This window comes from Bos taurus, chromosome X (genome assembly GCF_002263795.3).
Source record: "Bos taurus isolate L1 Dominette 01449 registration number 42190680 breed Hereford chromosome X, ARS-UCD2.0, whole genome shotgun sequence".
Taxonomy (NCBI): Eukaryota; Metazoa; Chordata; class Mammalia; order Artiodactyla; family Bovidae; genus Bos; species Bos taurus.
Window position 1 is genome coordinate 78,057,213 of NC_037357.1, and position 18,386 is coordinate 78,075,598.

General features: G+C 36.7%; 1 protein-coding gene across 6 annotated transcripts in view; it reads left to right on the top strand.

Moving 5' to 3' along the window:
- Window positions 1-18,386, top strand: part of PHKA1 (phosphorylase kinase regulatory subunit alpha 1) — a 173,780-nt gene that overhangs the window by 135,728 nt on the left and 19,666 nt on the right. For 2 of the 6 annotated variants that reach the window (XM_005227992.5, XM_005227993.4), the window contains 7 exons: window positions 3,021-3,177; window positions 3,636-3,715; window positions 5,119-5,197; window positions 5,338-5,467; window positions 8,017-8,118; window positions 9,682-9,797; window positions 9,926-9,973. In XM_005227992.5, coding sequence (XP_005228049.1) covers window positions 3,021-3,177; window positions 3,636-3,715; window positions 5,119-5,197; window positions 5,338-5,467; window positions 8,017-8,118; window positions 9,682-9,797; window positions 9,926-9,973 — 712 coding nt within the window. The remainder of the gene's footprint in view (window positions 1-3,020; window positions 3,178-3,635; window positions 3,716-5,118; window positions 5,198-5,337; window positions 5,468-8,016; window positions 8,119-9,681; window positions 9,798-9,925; window positions 9,974-18,386) is intronic. The other 4 variants (XM_002700009.6, XM_024988834.2, XM_002700010.7 and 1 more) reach the window with 2 other exon arrangements.

Here is an 18,386-nt window from a genome sequence, read left to right on the forward strand (position 1 = left end):
ATTGTCATCACCACACACATATTTTTTCTGAACCATTGACAGTAAGTGCAAACACGATCCCTCTCTACCCCCAAATATTAATACTTCAGTGAGTATTTCCTAAAGACTAGGGATTCACTTATATAAGCACAGTACAATTGCCAAAATCAGAAAATTAATGTTAAGATAATACCACTATCTAATGTACAGCTTTGTTGGTTGTCCAACAAATATCTAAGATTTTTTGGTTGTCCCAATAATGTCTTTATAGCAAAAGAAAATCTAAATGATGAATTTCATTTCGTTCTCATATGTCCCTTGTCTCCTTTAATGTGGAACAGTTCCTAAGTCTTTATCTTTAATGTTATTGACTTTTTAAAATTTAAAACAATGCAGATTTATTATCTTAGTCCCAGATGTCAGAAGACTAATAATTATCCTTCCAGTTAAAATAAATTTTTTCAAAAAGAATCTTGAGTTGGGGGAGATTATCCTGGTTGATCAAGGTGGGCCTGATATAAACATAAGGGTCCTTATAAGAGAGGAGTTGATATCATGGTGGAAGCAGAGAAGAAAGAAAAGATGATATGGCTGTTGTTAACATTTTTAAAGGATACAGACAATTTATTTTGCAGAATATCCCTAAAGTTTGGTTTACCTGGTGTTTCTTCATAATTAAATTTAGGTTATACATTTTAGGCAAGAATACTACTGAAGTGGGGCTTCCTAGGTGGCTCAGTGGTAAAGAATCCGCCTGCCAATGCAGGAGACACAGGAGACGTGGGAATATCATTTACAATTATCTTCTCTTTAGTAGACAGACTTTTTCTTGACAATTTCTGTCTCTGTGCAAAACTTTTACTTTGAGGTAGTCTTATTTGTTTCTTTATCCACACTTGAATAGGAGATGGCAACAGGGGAAGGGATGGTAGGATGAATTGGGAGATTGGGGTTGATACACTACTATGTATAAAAGATATAACTATTGAGAACCTATTGTATAGCTCAGGAAACTCTACTCAGTGCTCTGTGGTGACCTAAATGAGAAGGAAATCCAAAAGACAGGAGATATATATATATATATATATATATATATATATACACATATATATATATACACACACACACACATACACACATATAGCTGATTCACTTTGCTGTACAACAAAAACTAATACAACATTGTAAAGCAACTATTCTCTAATAAAAATTAATTTTTAAAAAAATTGCTAAGACCAGTGTCAAAAGAGCATACTGTCTATGTTTTCTTCTAGAATTTTTATGGTTTCATGTCTTACATTTAAGTCTTTAATCCATTTTGAGTTTATTTTTATATATGGTATAGGAAAATAATACAGTTTGATTCTTTTGCATGTATTAGTAGCTGTCCAGTTTTCCCAACACCATTTGTTTAAAGAGACTGTATTTTCCCATTGTATATTCTTATCTCCTTTGTTGAACATTTATTGATTATATAAGTGTGAATTTATTTCTGGGGTCTCTACTCTGTTCCATTGGTCTGTGTGTCTGCTTTTGTGCCAGTACCATACTTCTTTGAAGAGAATAGCTTTATAGTATAGTCCAAAGACAGGGAGCATGATTCCTCCAGCTTTTTCTTCTTAAAATTATTTTGGCCATTCAGTGTCTTTAGTATTTCCATACAAATTTTAGGATTATTTGTTCTAGTTCTGTGAAAAATGCCATTGGTATTTTGATAAGGATTGCACTGAATCTAAAGATTGCCTTGGGTAGTATGGTGACATTAGCAATATTAATTCTTCCAATCCATGAACACAGTATATCTTTTCATTTGTTTTTGTCACCTTCAATTTCTTTCATCCAGTGTCTTATAGTTTTCCAAGTACAGGTCTTTTATCTCCTTACTTAGATTTATTTTTATTTTATTCTTTTGATATGATTTTAAGTGAGATTGATCTTAATTTCTCTTTCTGATCCTTTATTGTCAGTTTGTAGAAATGCAGTAGATTTATGTATATTAATTTTGTATCCTGCAACTTTACTGAATTCATTGATGAGTTCTAGTAGTTTTTTAGTGGAATTTTTTATATATTAGAGAAATTGGCCTATGAATTGGAAATATTTTTTCTCAGTTTGTAATGTGTTCTATTGGAGAAGGAAATGGCAACCCGCTCCAGTGTTCTTGCCTGGAGAATCCCAGGGACGGGGGGAGCCTGGTGGGCTGCCTCTATGGGATCGCACAGAGTCGGACACGACTGAAGCGACTTAGCAGCAGCAGCAGCAGCAGCAATGTGTTCTATGACTTTTCTTATAGTGGTTTTTGCAATGAGTTTTTGGTATTTATATAAATATATATTTATGTGTGATATATAAATGTATCAACCTTTCTTTTATGGCTTCTGGTATAAAGTACACAGTTTAAAAGTCCTCTTGCTTCTAAAATAATAAAGTAGTTCTCCCCTATCTCTTTTAGTACTTTGACATTTAAATTTGATACATTTGGAATTTTGGTGTACAGTGCGAAGCATGGATTCAACTTTTTCCCCAGTGGCTACTTGTCTTAACATCATTTAATAAATAATCTACCTTTTATCATATACTAAATTCCCAATTTTATAACACTTTATATATCTTTTATGGTATTTTATAGTTGACTTGCATTATATAAATTTTTATAGCAATAATGTATATGATATATATCTTTTAAAAATAAGCAAATTTTTTCTTCTTCATTACTTCCCTAAGTGCACCATACTTTCTGAACTTGCAGTAGTTAAATTAAATCTTTGACTTTAATTTCAGCTACCTTGAAGCCCATTGATAGGGTAAAAGAATGCATTTTGTCAAAACACAACTGAAACTAAGACTTATTCTTGTCTAGATATTTGGCTCTCAGTACTGACTATTAAAATAGTTTTTTTAATAAGAATTCACAGTAAATAACATTCATTTCCTAATGAGAGAGACCTATCAAAAACAGGCACTCTCATTATAACACAAATGAAAGATTGTTGCCTGTAGCTTTATTTATAATTAATGTAGGCCTGCCTTTAACATTTCAGAGGACCTGACTGGGACACTGGATTGTATGATGAAGAGAGCATCACAGTCAGAGAGCTGCTTACTGAGCTATATGGCAAAGTTGGAGAAATTCGTCACTGGGGCCTGATCAGATACATCTCTGGAATCTTAAGGAAGAAGGTGGAAGCACTCGATGAGGTACTATGAATTCTTAAATTTATATCAAATCTAAATGGAGGTGCTTTTTAAAAAAATTTGTTTCTGAAGCTTTTTAAGGAAATCACCACAGCATCTAATCATTTGAACTCTTGTTTTTCCCACATAAAATTTCTGATATCAGTTAACCTTTTTTTTATGAGTGTCAAATATTTAATACCGAAGCATATAAACTGTAGACTTATAGAGGTGTTAAAAACTATAAAAATCATAGATCTTAAGAAGGAATTTACACTAGACTAAAAGATCCTACCTCTTAGGAAATAAAAATACCTTCATAGAAATCTCTCTTTTCTGATGTTTATGGCATTTCCTAAGGAAAAGACTGATGTGTCATTAAATTAAAGGGGGAGCAAAGGTTTCTAGGCTGTAAAGAGGAATTTTCATGGAAATCTGAAGTATTCTGTGAAGGGTAATACTGTTATGCTGTTTATTTGTAGGCCTGCACAGACCTTCTCTCCCATCAGAAACATTTGACAGTGGGACTCCCCCCAGAACCTCGAGAGAAGACCATCTCTGCGTTAGTATGGTTTTGTTTGGGTTTGATCAAGCTTCTCTGAAATTTTAGAGCTGTGAGGACTGGCCACAATTCTGTTGTCCTAATCTACAAATGGATGATAATGTCCTATGTGTGTGACCTTCTATCAGGGACCCTCGATGTGAGAATGTTTGGAGTGATATTTCTGTGCTGTACTTAGTTATATCCAACTCTTTGTGACTCCATGGATTGGAGCCCGCCAGACTCCTCTGTCCATGGGATTCTCCAGGCAAGAATACTGGAGTGGGTTGCCATTTCCTTCTCCAGAGGATCTTCCCCACCCAGGGATCAAACCCAGGTCTCCCACATTGCAAGCAGATTCTTTACCATCTGAGCCACCAGGAAGCAGTGATAGGACATGAGTAAATGAAAGATAAAACTCACAGGGATTACTCAAATGTATTTTGCTCTTTTGGAGGTTTTTTGTTTGTTTGTTTTTACTTATTGACTTTCCCAAACCTTTCCTTCAAAAAAATCAACAAACAAGGCAACTGGAATTATCCCCCACACACACACAAAATGAGCTATTCTATAGACTTCATTCCAGACCTCTCTCCTATGCTTATAGATGGCTATTTTTCCCTTATGTCTCTTCACATTTCTTCTCTCTGTCCAAATTTCTCACTTATAAAAGACACCAGTCATAGTAGATTAGGGCCCACCCAATGACCTCACTTTAGCTTACGTCTTTATAGAGTCACTTTATAGACCCCATCTCCAAACAAGGTTACACTCTGAGGTCCTAGGAGTTAGGATTTCAACATAGGAACTTGGAACACAATTCAGTCCATAACACCATACTCCTGCCAAGCAGAACCTTTTATTACAAATTAGATCAATTCTGTGACTACTGTGGGTAATCCAAAAGAAGATGACATCCCCCACGCTCCCAGAGTGCTTAGTATCAACAGGAGAGTCAGAAGTATGGGAGGGAGCATGTGTGCATATATATATAATCTGATGAATCTATAAAAATCAGTATAAGACTATAAAGTATGATTGTAAAGCAATAAAATGGCTTCCAAAAGGCACAGCTTAAATTTAGTTTGTTACTTTCCAGCCATAATAGTAACTTATCAAATGTTAAGAATTAACCATGAAAACCTGCTCTGGATAGACATTATGGGGTGAGTTTTAAGTACAATTGTAAGGGAGAAAAGCAATCCAGGCTTAGAGAGGAGGGAGCAGAGCTCTCCTGAGTTCATACAGGGCAGAGTGCTTTGGGGAGGCAGTAAACTTTGAAGACTGAAAGAAACAGAATGATACCAGTAATGATGAGATGTTGAGACACTGACTTGGACTTAGGAGGAGCTTTTTCATTTTCTCAATATATTTAGGTTAAGTAGTTGCAGAATTTTGTCTTTGTTCACTGTCTTCTTCCTTAGACCTCTGCCCTATGAAGTACTCACTCAACTGATAGATGAAGCCAGTGAAGGGGATATGAGCATTTCAATTCTTACACAGGTGAGCAGAATTATAAAGCCTAATCTGATGACTGATATTTAAAAGTTTGTTTTCAGTTGATCTGGCAATTTCTGAAGACCGCAAAATAGGCCTTGTGAGATCCATGGTATAATTTTTGTCTGTATTCATTCCATGCACAGGAAATAATGGTATATCTAGCCATGTATATGCGAACTCAACCTGGCCTCTTTGCTGAAATGTTTCGACTTCGAATTGGTCTGATCATACAAGTTATGGCAACAGAACTGGCCCACTCCCTTCGATGCTCAGGTATTCAATTAAGTAATTGAGGCAGAATTCATTTTTATTGGAGGTCTATTAAGTTTTGAATCAGGAGAGAAAGGAAGCTAAAAGATTTCTATCAGTAGCTCAGATGCTGCATATAGCAGTATTGTTCCCATGTTTGTCTCTATACAAGTCAAGGGATTGCTATAACAAGTTTATATATCAGTTTTCAATTTCAAAATTCCATCTTTTGGTGGCTCTGTGCTCCAAATTACCTTCCTACTAACTCCTAGAATGATCCAGGACAGGTGAAAAGTGAAAGTGTTAGCTGCTTAGTCATGTCCAACTCTTGGCAACGCCATGGACTGCAGCTCACTAGGCTCCTCTGTCCATGGAATTCTCCAGGCAAGAATATTGGAGTAGGCTGCCATTTCCTTCTCCAGGGGATCTTCCCAACCCAGTGATTGAACCTGGGTCTTCTGCATACATCAAACTAAGTATGACAGACTGGGTTTGATTCTGATTCAGGCATGCCACCTCTGGCTGTCAGATTGAGTCACCACATCAGTTTGATTATAGTATCAGTATTCTGTCTAGTTACCATCAGGATCAAATAAAGGAAGGCAATATTTCTGTTAATATTTATCTGACAAAACTTTTTGATATTAGCTAAAGGTATATTTGGCAAGGTGATAGTTTTAGAAAAATAAATGGGGCCTTTGGAAGCTGTAGCACAGAAGTATGGGGGGACCCCATGGCATGACCTTTGTATTTGTTTGATTTCAACAAGAATGACAAAATAATAGAGATAGGGATTGCATACAAAAATAAAATCATAGTTGCAAAACTCAATGTTAACCATTGTTTCAATTAAATTTCCCCAAAAGGCTTTTAATTGCACTGTTAGCAAGTGCTAAATTTATTGATTTGAATCCAACCTAAATTACATTATATAATGTATATTTAAATAACCCTTTAGAGAAATAAAGCTAATTATTATTCTGTACCTACCATATGCCAGACACTACTTTTATACATTATCTCATTTAATGCTTACAACAACCCAATGGTGAAGGTATTTTTAATCTCACTTTTACTGAAAAGAAATTGGAACTCAACAAACTATTGGATATAAGATAGGCTCAAGGATGTATTGTGTAACATGGGAACATAGCCTATAATTTTGTAATAACTGTAAATTGAAAGTAACCTTTAAAATAAAATTTTTTATAAAACTCAATGATCAGTTTTTTTAAAAAAAATGAAACTCAGGTTAATTACTTGCCCAAAGTTACATAACTAGTAAATAGCGAAATTTGAGTCCAAGTCTGCCTTATTGTAAATGATTTCCAGTTCAGCACATTATTATAGATTGCATTGTAATGTATTATAATAGATTACATTGGGCTTTTCCAGGTGGCGCTAGTGGTAAAGAACCTGCCTGCCAATGCAGGAGATGTAAGAGACATGGGTTTGAACCCTGGGTCAGGAAGATCCCCTGGGGGAGGGCATGGCAACCTACTCCGGTATTCTTGCCAGAGAATCCCAAAGACAGAGGAACCTGGCAGGCTACAGTCCGTAGGGTGGCAGTCAGTCAGTCTCATACACACACACACACACACACACACACACACACACACACACACACATACATATATATCAAGGGATGTTTTATGAGTCTGATTATTCATTAATTAACCTCAAGAAGGGATAAAATCCTCAAACATTCTTTACTTTTTCTTAATTGCCCATTACAGAATTTTTTTTTTCTTGTGGATTCCCCAAGCCATGGCTATTCATTTCTTCTAGGATAAAGTCAAGGTCCCTGGGTCTGATATCCAAGACTCTCAATAGTTTGACCTCTGCCTACTACTTCAACAGTGCTTCGCATTTTATCAGTCCTCATCCTTGGAGATTGATGTCTCCTCTGATTTCCAAAGCATTTATTGTCTATACCTTTCATTTGACACTTAGTATGGCCATGTCATGTTTTATTGTTGTTTATCTTGTTCACATGTGTGGTCTTTCCCATACATTGCTAGTTGGTCAGCCTCTCAAGGCAAGCATTATATCGTACCTGTTTGTCCTAACATTGCTTAAAATCATGACCTAGATGTAGTAAACTCATAATAGGTGTCTGATGTTGATGAACAAGTTCAAGTTATCTTCTCAATATTCTTCATAATTTCATGGATTCATATCTCTTTTTAAATTGCCATATTTCCAGACTGAGAAGTTTTGATTATTTTAGCCCATCTTCATATACACATCCATTACTTTCTCCAACTGGTTTCCAGTTTGATTTTTCTTATCTTTCATTCGTCCCACTTTCAAATAAAGATTCTACTGAGTATACCCTACTGATGTGGAAGAGGACTGAAGAAGTCAAGAACCTGGTTAATCCATAAACTAGATAATCTGTCCTTAATTGCAGTATGCATGCCTAGGCAATATAGTTCTGGAAATGTATTTCATAATTCTGTTCTTCCAATCAAGTGACTCAGAAATTCTAAGCAAGAAAAGAAACAGAAAAAGTGGGGTGGGAATGGCAGGCCAATTAGAAATACCTCTGTCCTAACATTTCTGCTGACTAGCTGAGGAAGCCACAGATGGCCTGATGAATCTCAGTCCTTCAGCCATGAAGAGCCTCTTGCATCATATACTCAGTGGCAAGGAGTTTGGAGTGGAACGAAGTGGTAAGGTTGAATAACTGCATTTCTATTTCACAGTACTTATTTTAAATGTTTCATTGATTTTAAAATGCTGTTCTTTTATCAGAGAAACTTTTCCTCCAAATAAATAGAACCCCTATATATGGAATAGTTTAAACCAAAGCTCGCTTCTGAAACAAGATTTGGAAACCACTGTGTGTCTTTTTTCCCCCTTAAATTAAGTAGATTACTATTATATTTTGTTTTGGACTGTCTTATATATTCCTTTACATTAAGTCTCTAGCACAAATAGCAATCTATATCATCTAAAACTTTCTTATATCCCAGTTGACAATAATTCAGTAGCATTTATGGTGATGTGTATGTGTGTGTAGCTGTCGGATGTATGCTTTTACCTTTAAATTCAAATACATTTGGGTTCTATCACAAATTAACCTTATATGTGCACTTGGTGGTTTGGCGGTAGTATTTGATATCAAGTCTGGTCCCATCACTTCATGGGAAATAGATGGGGAAACAGTGGAAACAGTGTCAGGCTTTATTTTGGGGGGCTCAAAAATCACTGCAGATGGTGATTGCAGCCATGAAAGTAAAAGGTGCTTACTCCTTGGAAGGAAAGTTATGACCAACCTAGATAGTATATTGAAAAGCAGAGATATTACTTTGCCAACAAAGGTACGTCTAGTCAAGGCATGGTTTTTCCAGTGGTCATGTATGGATGTGAGAGTTGGACTATGAAGAAAGCCAAGCACCGAAGAATTGATGCTTTTGAACTGTGGTGTTGGAGAAGACTCTTGAGAGTCCCTTGGACTTGCAAGCAGATCCAACCAGTCCATTCTGAAGGAGATCAGCCCTGGGATTTCTTTGGAAGGAATGATGCTAAAGCTGAAACTCTAGTACTTTGGCCACCTCATGTGAAGAGTTGACTCATTGGAAAAGACTCTGATGCTGGGAGGGATTGGGGGCAAGAGAAGAAGGGGACAACAGAGGATGAGATGGCTGGATGGCATCACTGACTCGATGGACATGGGTTTGGGTGAACTCTGGGAGTTGGTGATGGACAGGGAAGCCTGGCATGCTACAATTCATGGGGTCACAAAGAGTCGGACACGACTGAGCGACTGAACTGAACTGAACTAAACTAAACCTAAAACATCAGAGCAAATGAAAAGAGTCATCTCCCATGCTTAACTTTCAGAGTTAGAATAAATAAATATATAATATCAGATGGATGGATACCTTAGAGTGGTAAGAGAAAGTTATAAAGCAGTATTCCTCAAGCCTTACTGTTCATAAGAATTACCTAGGCTACAGTCCATTACTTACTTACTTGCTTGCTAAACTGCAGACTTTGATTCAATAGGTCTACAGTTGGGCCTAAAATTCTAGCAAGCTTCTAGGTGATGGCGATGCTGCAGGTCTGTGAACCACACTTTGAATAGAAAGTGTTGAGTTTTATAGCTGTTGAGTTTTTCATTATTATTAACATAAAAGGAGGTCATACATCTGAGTCTTTTAAAAGTGATGGAGAAAAAGTTTGAACCTGATTATCCTCCCTCTTTCTCTTTAATCCATCATGCTATATAGTTCGTCCTACTGATTCAAATATCAGCCCTGCTATTTCAATTCGTGAGGTTGGTGCTGTTGGAGCAACCAAAACAGAACGAACTGGGATCATGCAGTTAAAAAGTGAGATAAAGCAGGTAAGATACTACTTGGGAAATGAACTGGGATATTTCCATGTTTAAGAACATTATTTTGGAATCAGACTTTGTAAGATCATGTATTTTGCTTCGTATCCTAAATTTAATTTGAGCCATTTATTTTTCAGGTGGACTTTCGTAGACTGTCTATCTCAACTGAAAGTCAGGTGAAACAAGTAGGGATCCTTTAACATAAATTAACCTGCCTTTAGCTCTACAAAACATGCATGAGCTCATGACTTTTTTAAAATAAGATAAGCCGCACAGTAGCTTGTTTGATTCTCCTTTCTAGCAATCACGCTTTCATTTTTCTGGACCAAACTCTTTCGCTAATTTTAAGATGAAAGTAATTTGTTTCTGATAGCAAGAAATTAAAACCTTGAATTCCTCTTGTTAAGGTTAAATGTAATTTTGGAATTAATTAATTAATTAACATGTAATTTTAGACTTAAATTTCTTACTTTTAAGAACCAGACTAGGTGAGGGCTTTTTTAAAATCCATTTTCAGATTTTTGTCATCGTCATGATAGAGCTATATGAAACACATTGTGGACACATAGAGGAAAAAACATATAAATCAATCTGGGTGTTGGTGAGAGTCACCAAATATCAGACTGTAGCCTCTTACTCATTTTTCCCCTGGAGATGAGAATAGATGAGTTATTGTGTTATACAAAAAAATAACACAAACTTCCATAGTTTCTCTTAAAACTTTAGAAAATCTTGTGATTTCAAAGTCTTTTAATGAAAAGCTTAAAACTACCCCTCCCGCCTTCAAAATAGACTTACACTAGCTTATGATACTGGAGCACGTCCAAAAAGGAGAGGCAAAATGTAAATTTTGCTTGTTTATATGTTTGTTTGTTTGCTTGCTTTAGGAGTCAGAAACTATTTAGGAAAATAAAGACCGAATGCTTGAAGTTTAATTTGAAGTAAACTTAATTTAGGTATACTTATCAGATACCCTTTCACGTTTATATTATGCAAGTGAAAGAACAGAATGGAATAAGAAAGGGTCTTTTGATAGAAAAGTGTTTACAGGATTTTTTTCTAGACAATTTGGATAATCTGAACATTTTCCTATCTGAAATGTTAAAGAACTACATTTCATACTGAGTTAACTTATGTTCTTGGTAAACAGTCCTTGTTTTGGTTGAGAGTGATTGGCTAAATACTTCATAGTTGTTTATAGTCACACAGTATTACTTACAAGTTCATTATATATTTAGAACTCGAAGTCCATGTTCCCAGCTAGACTAATATGATACTAAGGACTTGACCTATCCACAAAACTATATAATTTAATTCAATTTTATACATTCACTACCTGTAGGACTTCAAGAAAACCAAAATCGTTAGGACTATAATTTAGAAGACTGAGAGCTTTGAATTTTCATTACCTTATTTCTAAATATTGATTTCTACTCTCACCTGCCTATCTGGTATTTTGTACTGTTCTAAGCCTTTGTCTCTGCTCAACAATGTCCTCTTTTCTGATTATGGAAAAAATACATTTAAAGATAGTTTTATTTATTTAACCCTTTACCATGACTTCCTGAGTTAGGCTATTTTATCTACTTTTTTAATGATAACATGCTGGTTAGTTACTTGAATAGTCTGTAATTTTACTCTACTAAAAACTTTTAAAAACACATAATGGTTACCTTGCCTTTTCCCTTTTAAAAGTTTATTTTCTCAAATTTTTTCATAACCCATGGTGGCCATCCCCTGGGTAAGGATTTGATGTCACCATCTTTTCTTGTAATTGCTGATATTTGTATTATATACCATTCATAAATGCTTTGAATATGCTGTTATATAAAGCATGACATATACAGATTGACTGAAAAGAAAAGCAAAGTGAGTCAAAAAGTTAAATTTTTACTTATAAATCAACTTCATATATGTATACTTATAAATCAACTTCATGTACTTATATTTATAAATCAACTTCATTTAGGGTGAAATCTTTCCATTTCTTTTCCAAAAAGGCAGGGGAGAGAGTTCAACTCCAACCTTTTTTTCCATTTCAGAAAACAAAATTCAATTTAATAAGTACTTGTTAAAATCTGTTTAGTCACTTATTCTTTCAACTAATATAGTTAAAATTGCATGCCCACTATGTGCCAGGCACTGTACCAGAAAACATCGGTATCCACTCGGAACTTGTTAGAGATGTAAAATATTGGTTCCTATCCTAGGCCTACTAAATCAGAAAGGCTGGGGTGAGGCCTGGCAGTCTGTGTTTTAATAAGTTTTCCAGGTGATTCAGATGCACTTTTGAGTTTGAAAACCACTGGGTTACTTGTTCTTCTGATTGTTAATTTATTTGTAAGTATTAAGTGAGTACCAACTTTGTGCCAGGCACTGGAAATATTAATGTTGAAAGTGTTAGTTGCTCAGTCACGTCTCACCCTTTGTGGCCCCATGGCCTGTAGCCTGCCAGGCTCCTCTCTCCATGAAATTCTCCAGGCAAGAATACTGGAGTGAGTTGCCATTCCCTTCTCCGGGAGATCTTCCTGACCCAGGGATTGAACCCAGCTATCTTTCATTGCAGGCGGATTCTTTACCACCTGAGCCACCAGGGAAGCACAAAACAGATGTAGTCCTTGCCCTCATGAAGCTTACAGTTTAGGAAAACTGACCTCTGATTTAGTTTCCTTGGTTTAAATCAATGATCCATAATGGCCTATGATTTCAATTCTTAGACTGAAGGCCAGATAGCAACCAAATAAAAAAATGGAAAACTATTGGAAATGATATAACTATTTCTCTTGACCTCAATTAGTATAGTCCATCCTAAAGGAAATCAGTCCTGAATATTCATTGGAAGCTCTGATGCTGAAGCTGAAACTCCAATACTTTGGTCACCTGATGTGAAGAACTGACTCATTTGAAAAGATTCTGATACTGGGAAAGATTGAAGGCAGGAGGAGAAGGGGACGACAGAGGATGAGATGGTTGGATGGCATCACCGACTGAATGAACATGAGTTTGAGTAAACTCTGGGAGTTGACAATGGACAGGGAAGCCTGGCATGCTGCAGTCCGTGGGGTTGTAGAGAGTCGGACACAACTGAGCAACTGAACTAAACTGAATTAGTATAGTATGACTTGGCCAACTTTGTCATATTCACATTAATAAAGGAAGACAGACGCATAGAGAAGTTAATATAAAATCTCAGAACTATTGATATTTGGTTTTGGAAAATAGTCTGAATAACCTTAATGTTTGAATCCACTTAACAGCCTAGGATCTTGATGGTAGAGATGAGGACACTGAAGATAAATCAAATGGAGTTCATCTTCTTGGTACATCACTGTGCCAATAGTGAAAAGCCTTAGGACGCTTTTCTCTTTTACATAGCAATGGTGATATGGGCATTTGACCCAAAATAATATGTAAGAAGCTCTGTTCTCAGGAAATATTTATATTATATTCTTTTCATTTTATATTTATTTCTGAATCTAAGCTAGCAAAGAGCCACTTTCTGCAATGTATTTTATCCTTTACTTATGTAAGTTTTTCAAAGTTCATTATGTTGTAGCATGTATCAATACTTCATTCCTTTATATTGCTAAACAATACTTTATTGTATTGATATGTGGCACATTTTGGTTATCGATTCACCAGGTGACAAACATCTGGGTTATTTCTGCTTTTTTACTGTTAATGAATAATGCTGCTATGAACCTTCATGTACAAGTTTTTATTTGGGCATATGTTTTTTTTCTCTTGGTTATACATCTACAAGAGGAAGTGCTGGGTCATTTGGTAACTATGTTTAGCATTATGAGGAACTACCACATTGTTTCATTGTTTTCCAAAGGGGACTGTACCATTTTACCTTCCCACCAGCAATGTCTGAGGGTTCCAGTTTCTTCGTATCCTTACCAATTCTTGGTTGTTGTTCAGTTGCTCAGTTGTGTCCAACTGTTTGCGACTGTGGACAGCAGCACACCAGGCTTCCCTGTCCATCACCAAGTCCCAGAACTTGCTCAAACTCATGTCCATTGAGTCAGTGATGCCATCCAACCATCTCATCCTCTGTCATCCCCTTCTTTTCCTGCCTTCATTCTTTCCCAGCATCAGGGTCTTTTCCTTACTATTGACCATATTTTTGATTCTAGCCATTTTAGTGGGTATGAAGTGGTATCTCATTGTGGTTTTGATTTCGCATTTCCCTAATGGCTTATGATATTAATCATCATAATTATTAATTATTAATTATCATTGATCATGTGCCGATTGACTGTTTACCTTCTTTTGGAGAAATGTCCATTCAGATCCTTTGCCCATTTGTTAATTAGGTTGTCTTTTTATTGCTGAGTTGTAAAGATTATATATTCTAGATATGTGTGTGTACTAAGTCACTACAGTCATTTGCAACTCTTTGCAATCCTATGGACTGTAGCCTGCCAGACTCCTCTGTCCAATGGGATTCTCCAGGCAAGAATACTGGAGTGGGTTGCCATTTCCTCCTCCAGCATACCTTCCCAACCCAGGGACTGAACCCACATCTCTTATGTCTCCTGCATTGGCAGGCGGGTTCTTTACCACTAGCACCACCAGGATATAGGTCCCTAAAGGTTCTTTATATATTCTGGATACAAACCCCTTTTCAGATATGTGATTAGCAAATAGTTTTTCCCATTCTATGGATTTTCTTTTCACTTTCTTTTTTTTTTTCCTCTGAAGAATATCAACCACTGGATTTACTTTCTTGATAGTGTCATTTGAAGTTTTTAGTTTTGGTTAAGCCAGATGACACCACCCTTATGGCAGAAACTGAAGAGGAACCAAAAAGCCTCTTGATGAAAGTGAAAGAGGAGAGTGAAAAAGTTGGCTTAAAGCTCAACATTCAGAAAAAGAAGATCATGGCATCTGGTCCCATCACTTCATGGGAAATAGATGGGGAAACAGTGGAAACAGAGTCAGGCTTTATTTTGGGGGGCTCAAAAATCACTGCAGATGGTGACTGCAGCCATGAAATTAAAAGACGCTTACTCCTTGGAAGGAAAGTTATGACCTACCTAGGTAGCATATTAAATAGCAGAGACATTACTTTGCCAACAAAGGTCCGTCTAGTCAAGGCTATGGTTTTTCCAGTGGTCATGTATGGATGTGAGAGTTGGACTGTGAAGAAAGCTGAGCGCCAAAGAATTGATGCTTTTGAATTGTGGTGTTGGAGAAGACTCTTGAGAGTCCTTTGGACTGCAAGGAGATCCAACCAGTCCATTCTGAAGATCAGTCCTGGGTGTTCTTTGGAAGGAATGATGCTAAAGCTGAAACTCCAGTACTTTGGCCACCTCATGCGAAGAGTTGACTCATTGGGAAAGACTCTGATGCTGGGAGGGATTGGGGGCAGGAGGAGAAGGGGACGACAGAGGATGAGATGGCTGGATGGCATCACCGACTCGATGGACGTGAGTCTGAGTGAACTCCGGGAGTTGGTGATGGACAGGGAGGCCTGGCGTGCTTCGATTCATGGGGTCGCAAAGAGTCGGACACGACTGAGTGACTGAACTGAACTGAACTGAACTGAAGCCCAACTTATCTAATTTTACTTTTAGTTTCCTATCTAATAAGGATTTGCCTAGTCCAAAGTCACAAAGATTTATTCCTGTTTTTTAAAAAGTTTTATAGTTTTAGCTTTTACAGTTAGGTCTATGATTATGTTTATGGGTGCCCAAAAGACCACCCCCCCCAATTCAGTGATTCACTAAGAGGATTCACATGACTATGTATATAGTCGTACTAAAAGTTGTGATTACAGCAAAAGGATACAAAGCAAAATCAGCAAAGGGAAAAGGTGCATTAGACAAATTCCAGGGGGAATAGGCACCAGTTTCCACAGTACTCTCTCAGTGGAGTCACACAGGCAGGATGCAATTCCCAATTCAATGAGTTGTGACAACATGTATGAAATATTGCCAACCAGGGAAGCTCACTTAAGACTCAGCACCCAGGGCTTTTTGTTGAGGGCTGGTCACATAAACAGCCTCTGTCTGGCATGTACCAAAACTCTAGACTCCCAGAGAGAAAGTAAGTGTTCAATATAAACCCTAGTGTTTTCACAAACAGTTTAGGCACAATAAGCCACTGTTACTGAATTCTGAGAATGATGGGAACCCTCCCAAAACCCAGCATTCCAAATACCAACCAAAGGTCAATCTTGTAATCAGGCCTTCCAAGCATAGCACTTCTGGCCTACTGTGTTAACTCTTTTCTGCATAGTAACCCATCTGGACTTATTTTTTGTGTATGGAGTGAAGTAAGGGGTCCAACTTCATTCTTTTGAATGTGACTATCCAGTTGTTTCAGCACCATTTTTGAAAAGACTATCTTTCCTACATTTACTTTTCTTGACACCCTTGTTAAAAATTGGCGGAAGTGTAATGGTTTATTTCTGAACTCCCAATTCTACTTCACTGATCTACATAACTAGCCTATGCATGTATTACAGTCTTTTAGAAGGAAGGATTTGCAGCAAGTAAGGAGAACACTTGCTCCCAAAGCAGTGTCTCCCTACACATTTTTTATAATTATAGCTTTATAATAAATTTTGAAATTAGGAATTGTGAGTTCTCCAAATTTGATCTTCTTTTTTAAGATTGTGTTAGCTATCATGGGTCTCTTGAATTTCCACATGAATGTTAGAATAGGCTTATCAGTTTTTGTAAAGAACTCTGTAGGATTTTGATAGACTGTGTTCAGCCTGTAGATCAGTTTTGAGAGTATTGAAATTTTAACAGTATTACGCCTTCTGATCCATTAAAATAGGATTTCTATTTATTTAGGTCTTTAATTTCTTTCAACATGTTTTATAGTTTTTAGAGTGTAGATTTTACAGTTCTTTTGTTAAATGTATTCCTAAGTATTTTATTATTTTAATGCTGTTTTAAATGGAATTATTTTCTTAATTTCATTTTCAGATTGTTGATTGCTACTGTTTAGAAATGCAATTGATTTTTGTGTATTGATCTTATATCAAGCAGCCTTAATGAACTCATTTATTAGTTTTAACTGATTTTTAGTGAATTCCCTATATACAAGACCATGTCATCTACAAATGACTTTGCACTCTCAGTGACTTCTATTTTATTTCTTGTTCAATAGCCCTGGCTAGAGCCTCCAGTACGATGTTGAATAGAAGTAGCAAGATTAAACATCTTTGTCTTCTTCTGTCTTAGGAGGGAAAACATTCAGTTACCAACCATTCATTATAATGTCAGCAGTGGGTTTTTTGTAGATGCCCTTTATGAGATCTAGGAAGAACCTGTTTGTTTCCAGTTTGTTGAATGTTTTTATCATGAAGGGGAGGGTTGCTTTTCAATCACTAAGTCATGCCCGACTCCTTGCAACCTCATAGACTATAGAATGCCAGGTTCCTCTGGTCTGCACTATCACCTGGAGTTTGCTCAAATTCATGTGTATTGCGTTGGTGATGCCATCTAATCATCTCATCCTCTGCTGCCACCTTCTCCTTTTGCCTTCAATCTTTCCCAGCATCAGGGTCTTTTTCAATGAGCCAGCTCTTTGCATCAGGTGGCCAAAGTATTGGAGCTTCAGCTTAAGCAACAGTCCTTCCAATGAGTATTCATAATTGATTTTCTTTAGAATTGACTAGTTTGATCTTCTTGCAGGCCAAGGGACTCTCAAGAGTCTTCTCCAGCATCACAATTCAAAAGCATCAATTCCTTGGCCCTCAGCCTTCTTTATGGGTCCAACTCTCACATCCATATATGACTTCAGGAAAAACCATAGCTTTGGATATATGGACCTTTGTGGTCAAAGTGATGTCTCTGCTTTTTAATACACTGTCTAGGTTTGTCATTGCTTTCTTTCCAAGGAACAAACATCTTTTAATTTCATGGCTACAGTCACCATCCACAATGATTTTGGAGCCCAAGAAAATAAAATCTGTCACTGCTTCCACTTTTTCCCCTTCTATTTGACAGGAAGAGATGGGACCAGGTGTCATGATCTTTGTTTTTTTTAATGTTGAGTTTCAAGCCAGCTTTTTCACTCTCCTGTTTCACCCCCATCAAGAGGCTCTTTTAGTTCCTCTTCACTTACTGCCATTAGACTGATATAATCTTCAAATCTGAGGTTGTTGATATTTTTAGCAGCAGTCTTGATTCCAGCTTGTGATTCATCCACACCTTCATTTCACATGATGCACTCTGCACATAAGCTAAATAAATATGGCGACAACATACAGCCTTGTCACACTCATTTTTCAATTTTGAACCAGTCAGTTGTTCTGTGTCTGGTTCTAGCTATTGCTTCTTAAACTGCCTACAGGTTTATCAGAAGACAGGTAAGGTGATGTGGTACTCCTATCTCTTTAAGAATTTTCCATACTTTGTTGTGATCCACACAGTCACAGGAGTGCTAGAATTTATTAAATACTTTTCCATATCTATTAGGATGATGTGGGTTTTATGTTTTATTCTACTGATATGATGTTGTTGTTATTGTTCAGTCACTCAGTCATCTCTGATTCTTTTAGACCCCATGTACTGCAGCATGCCAGGCTTCCCTGTCCTTCACCATCTCCCAGAGCTTGCTCAAACTAATATCCTT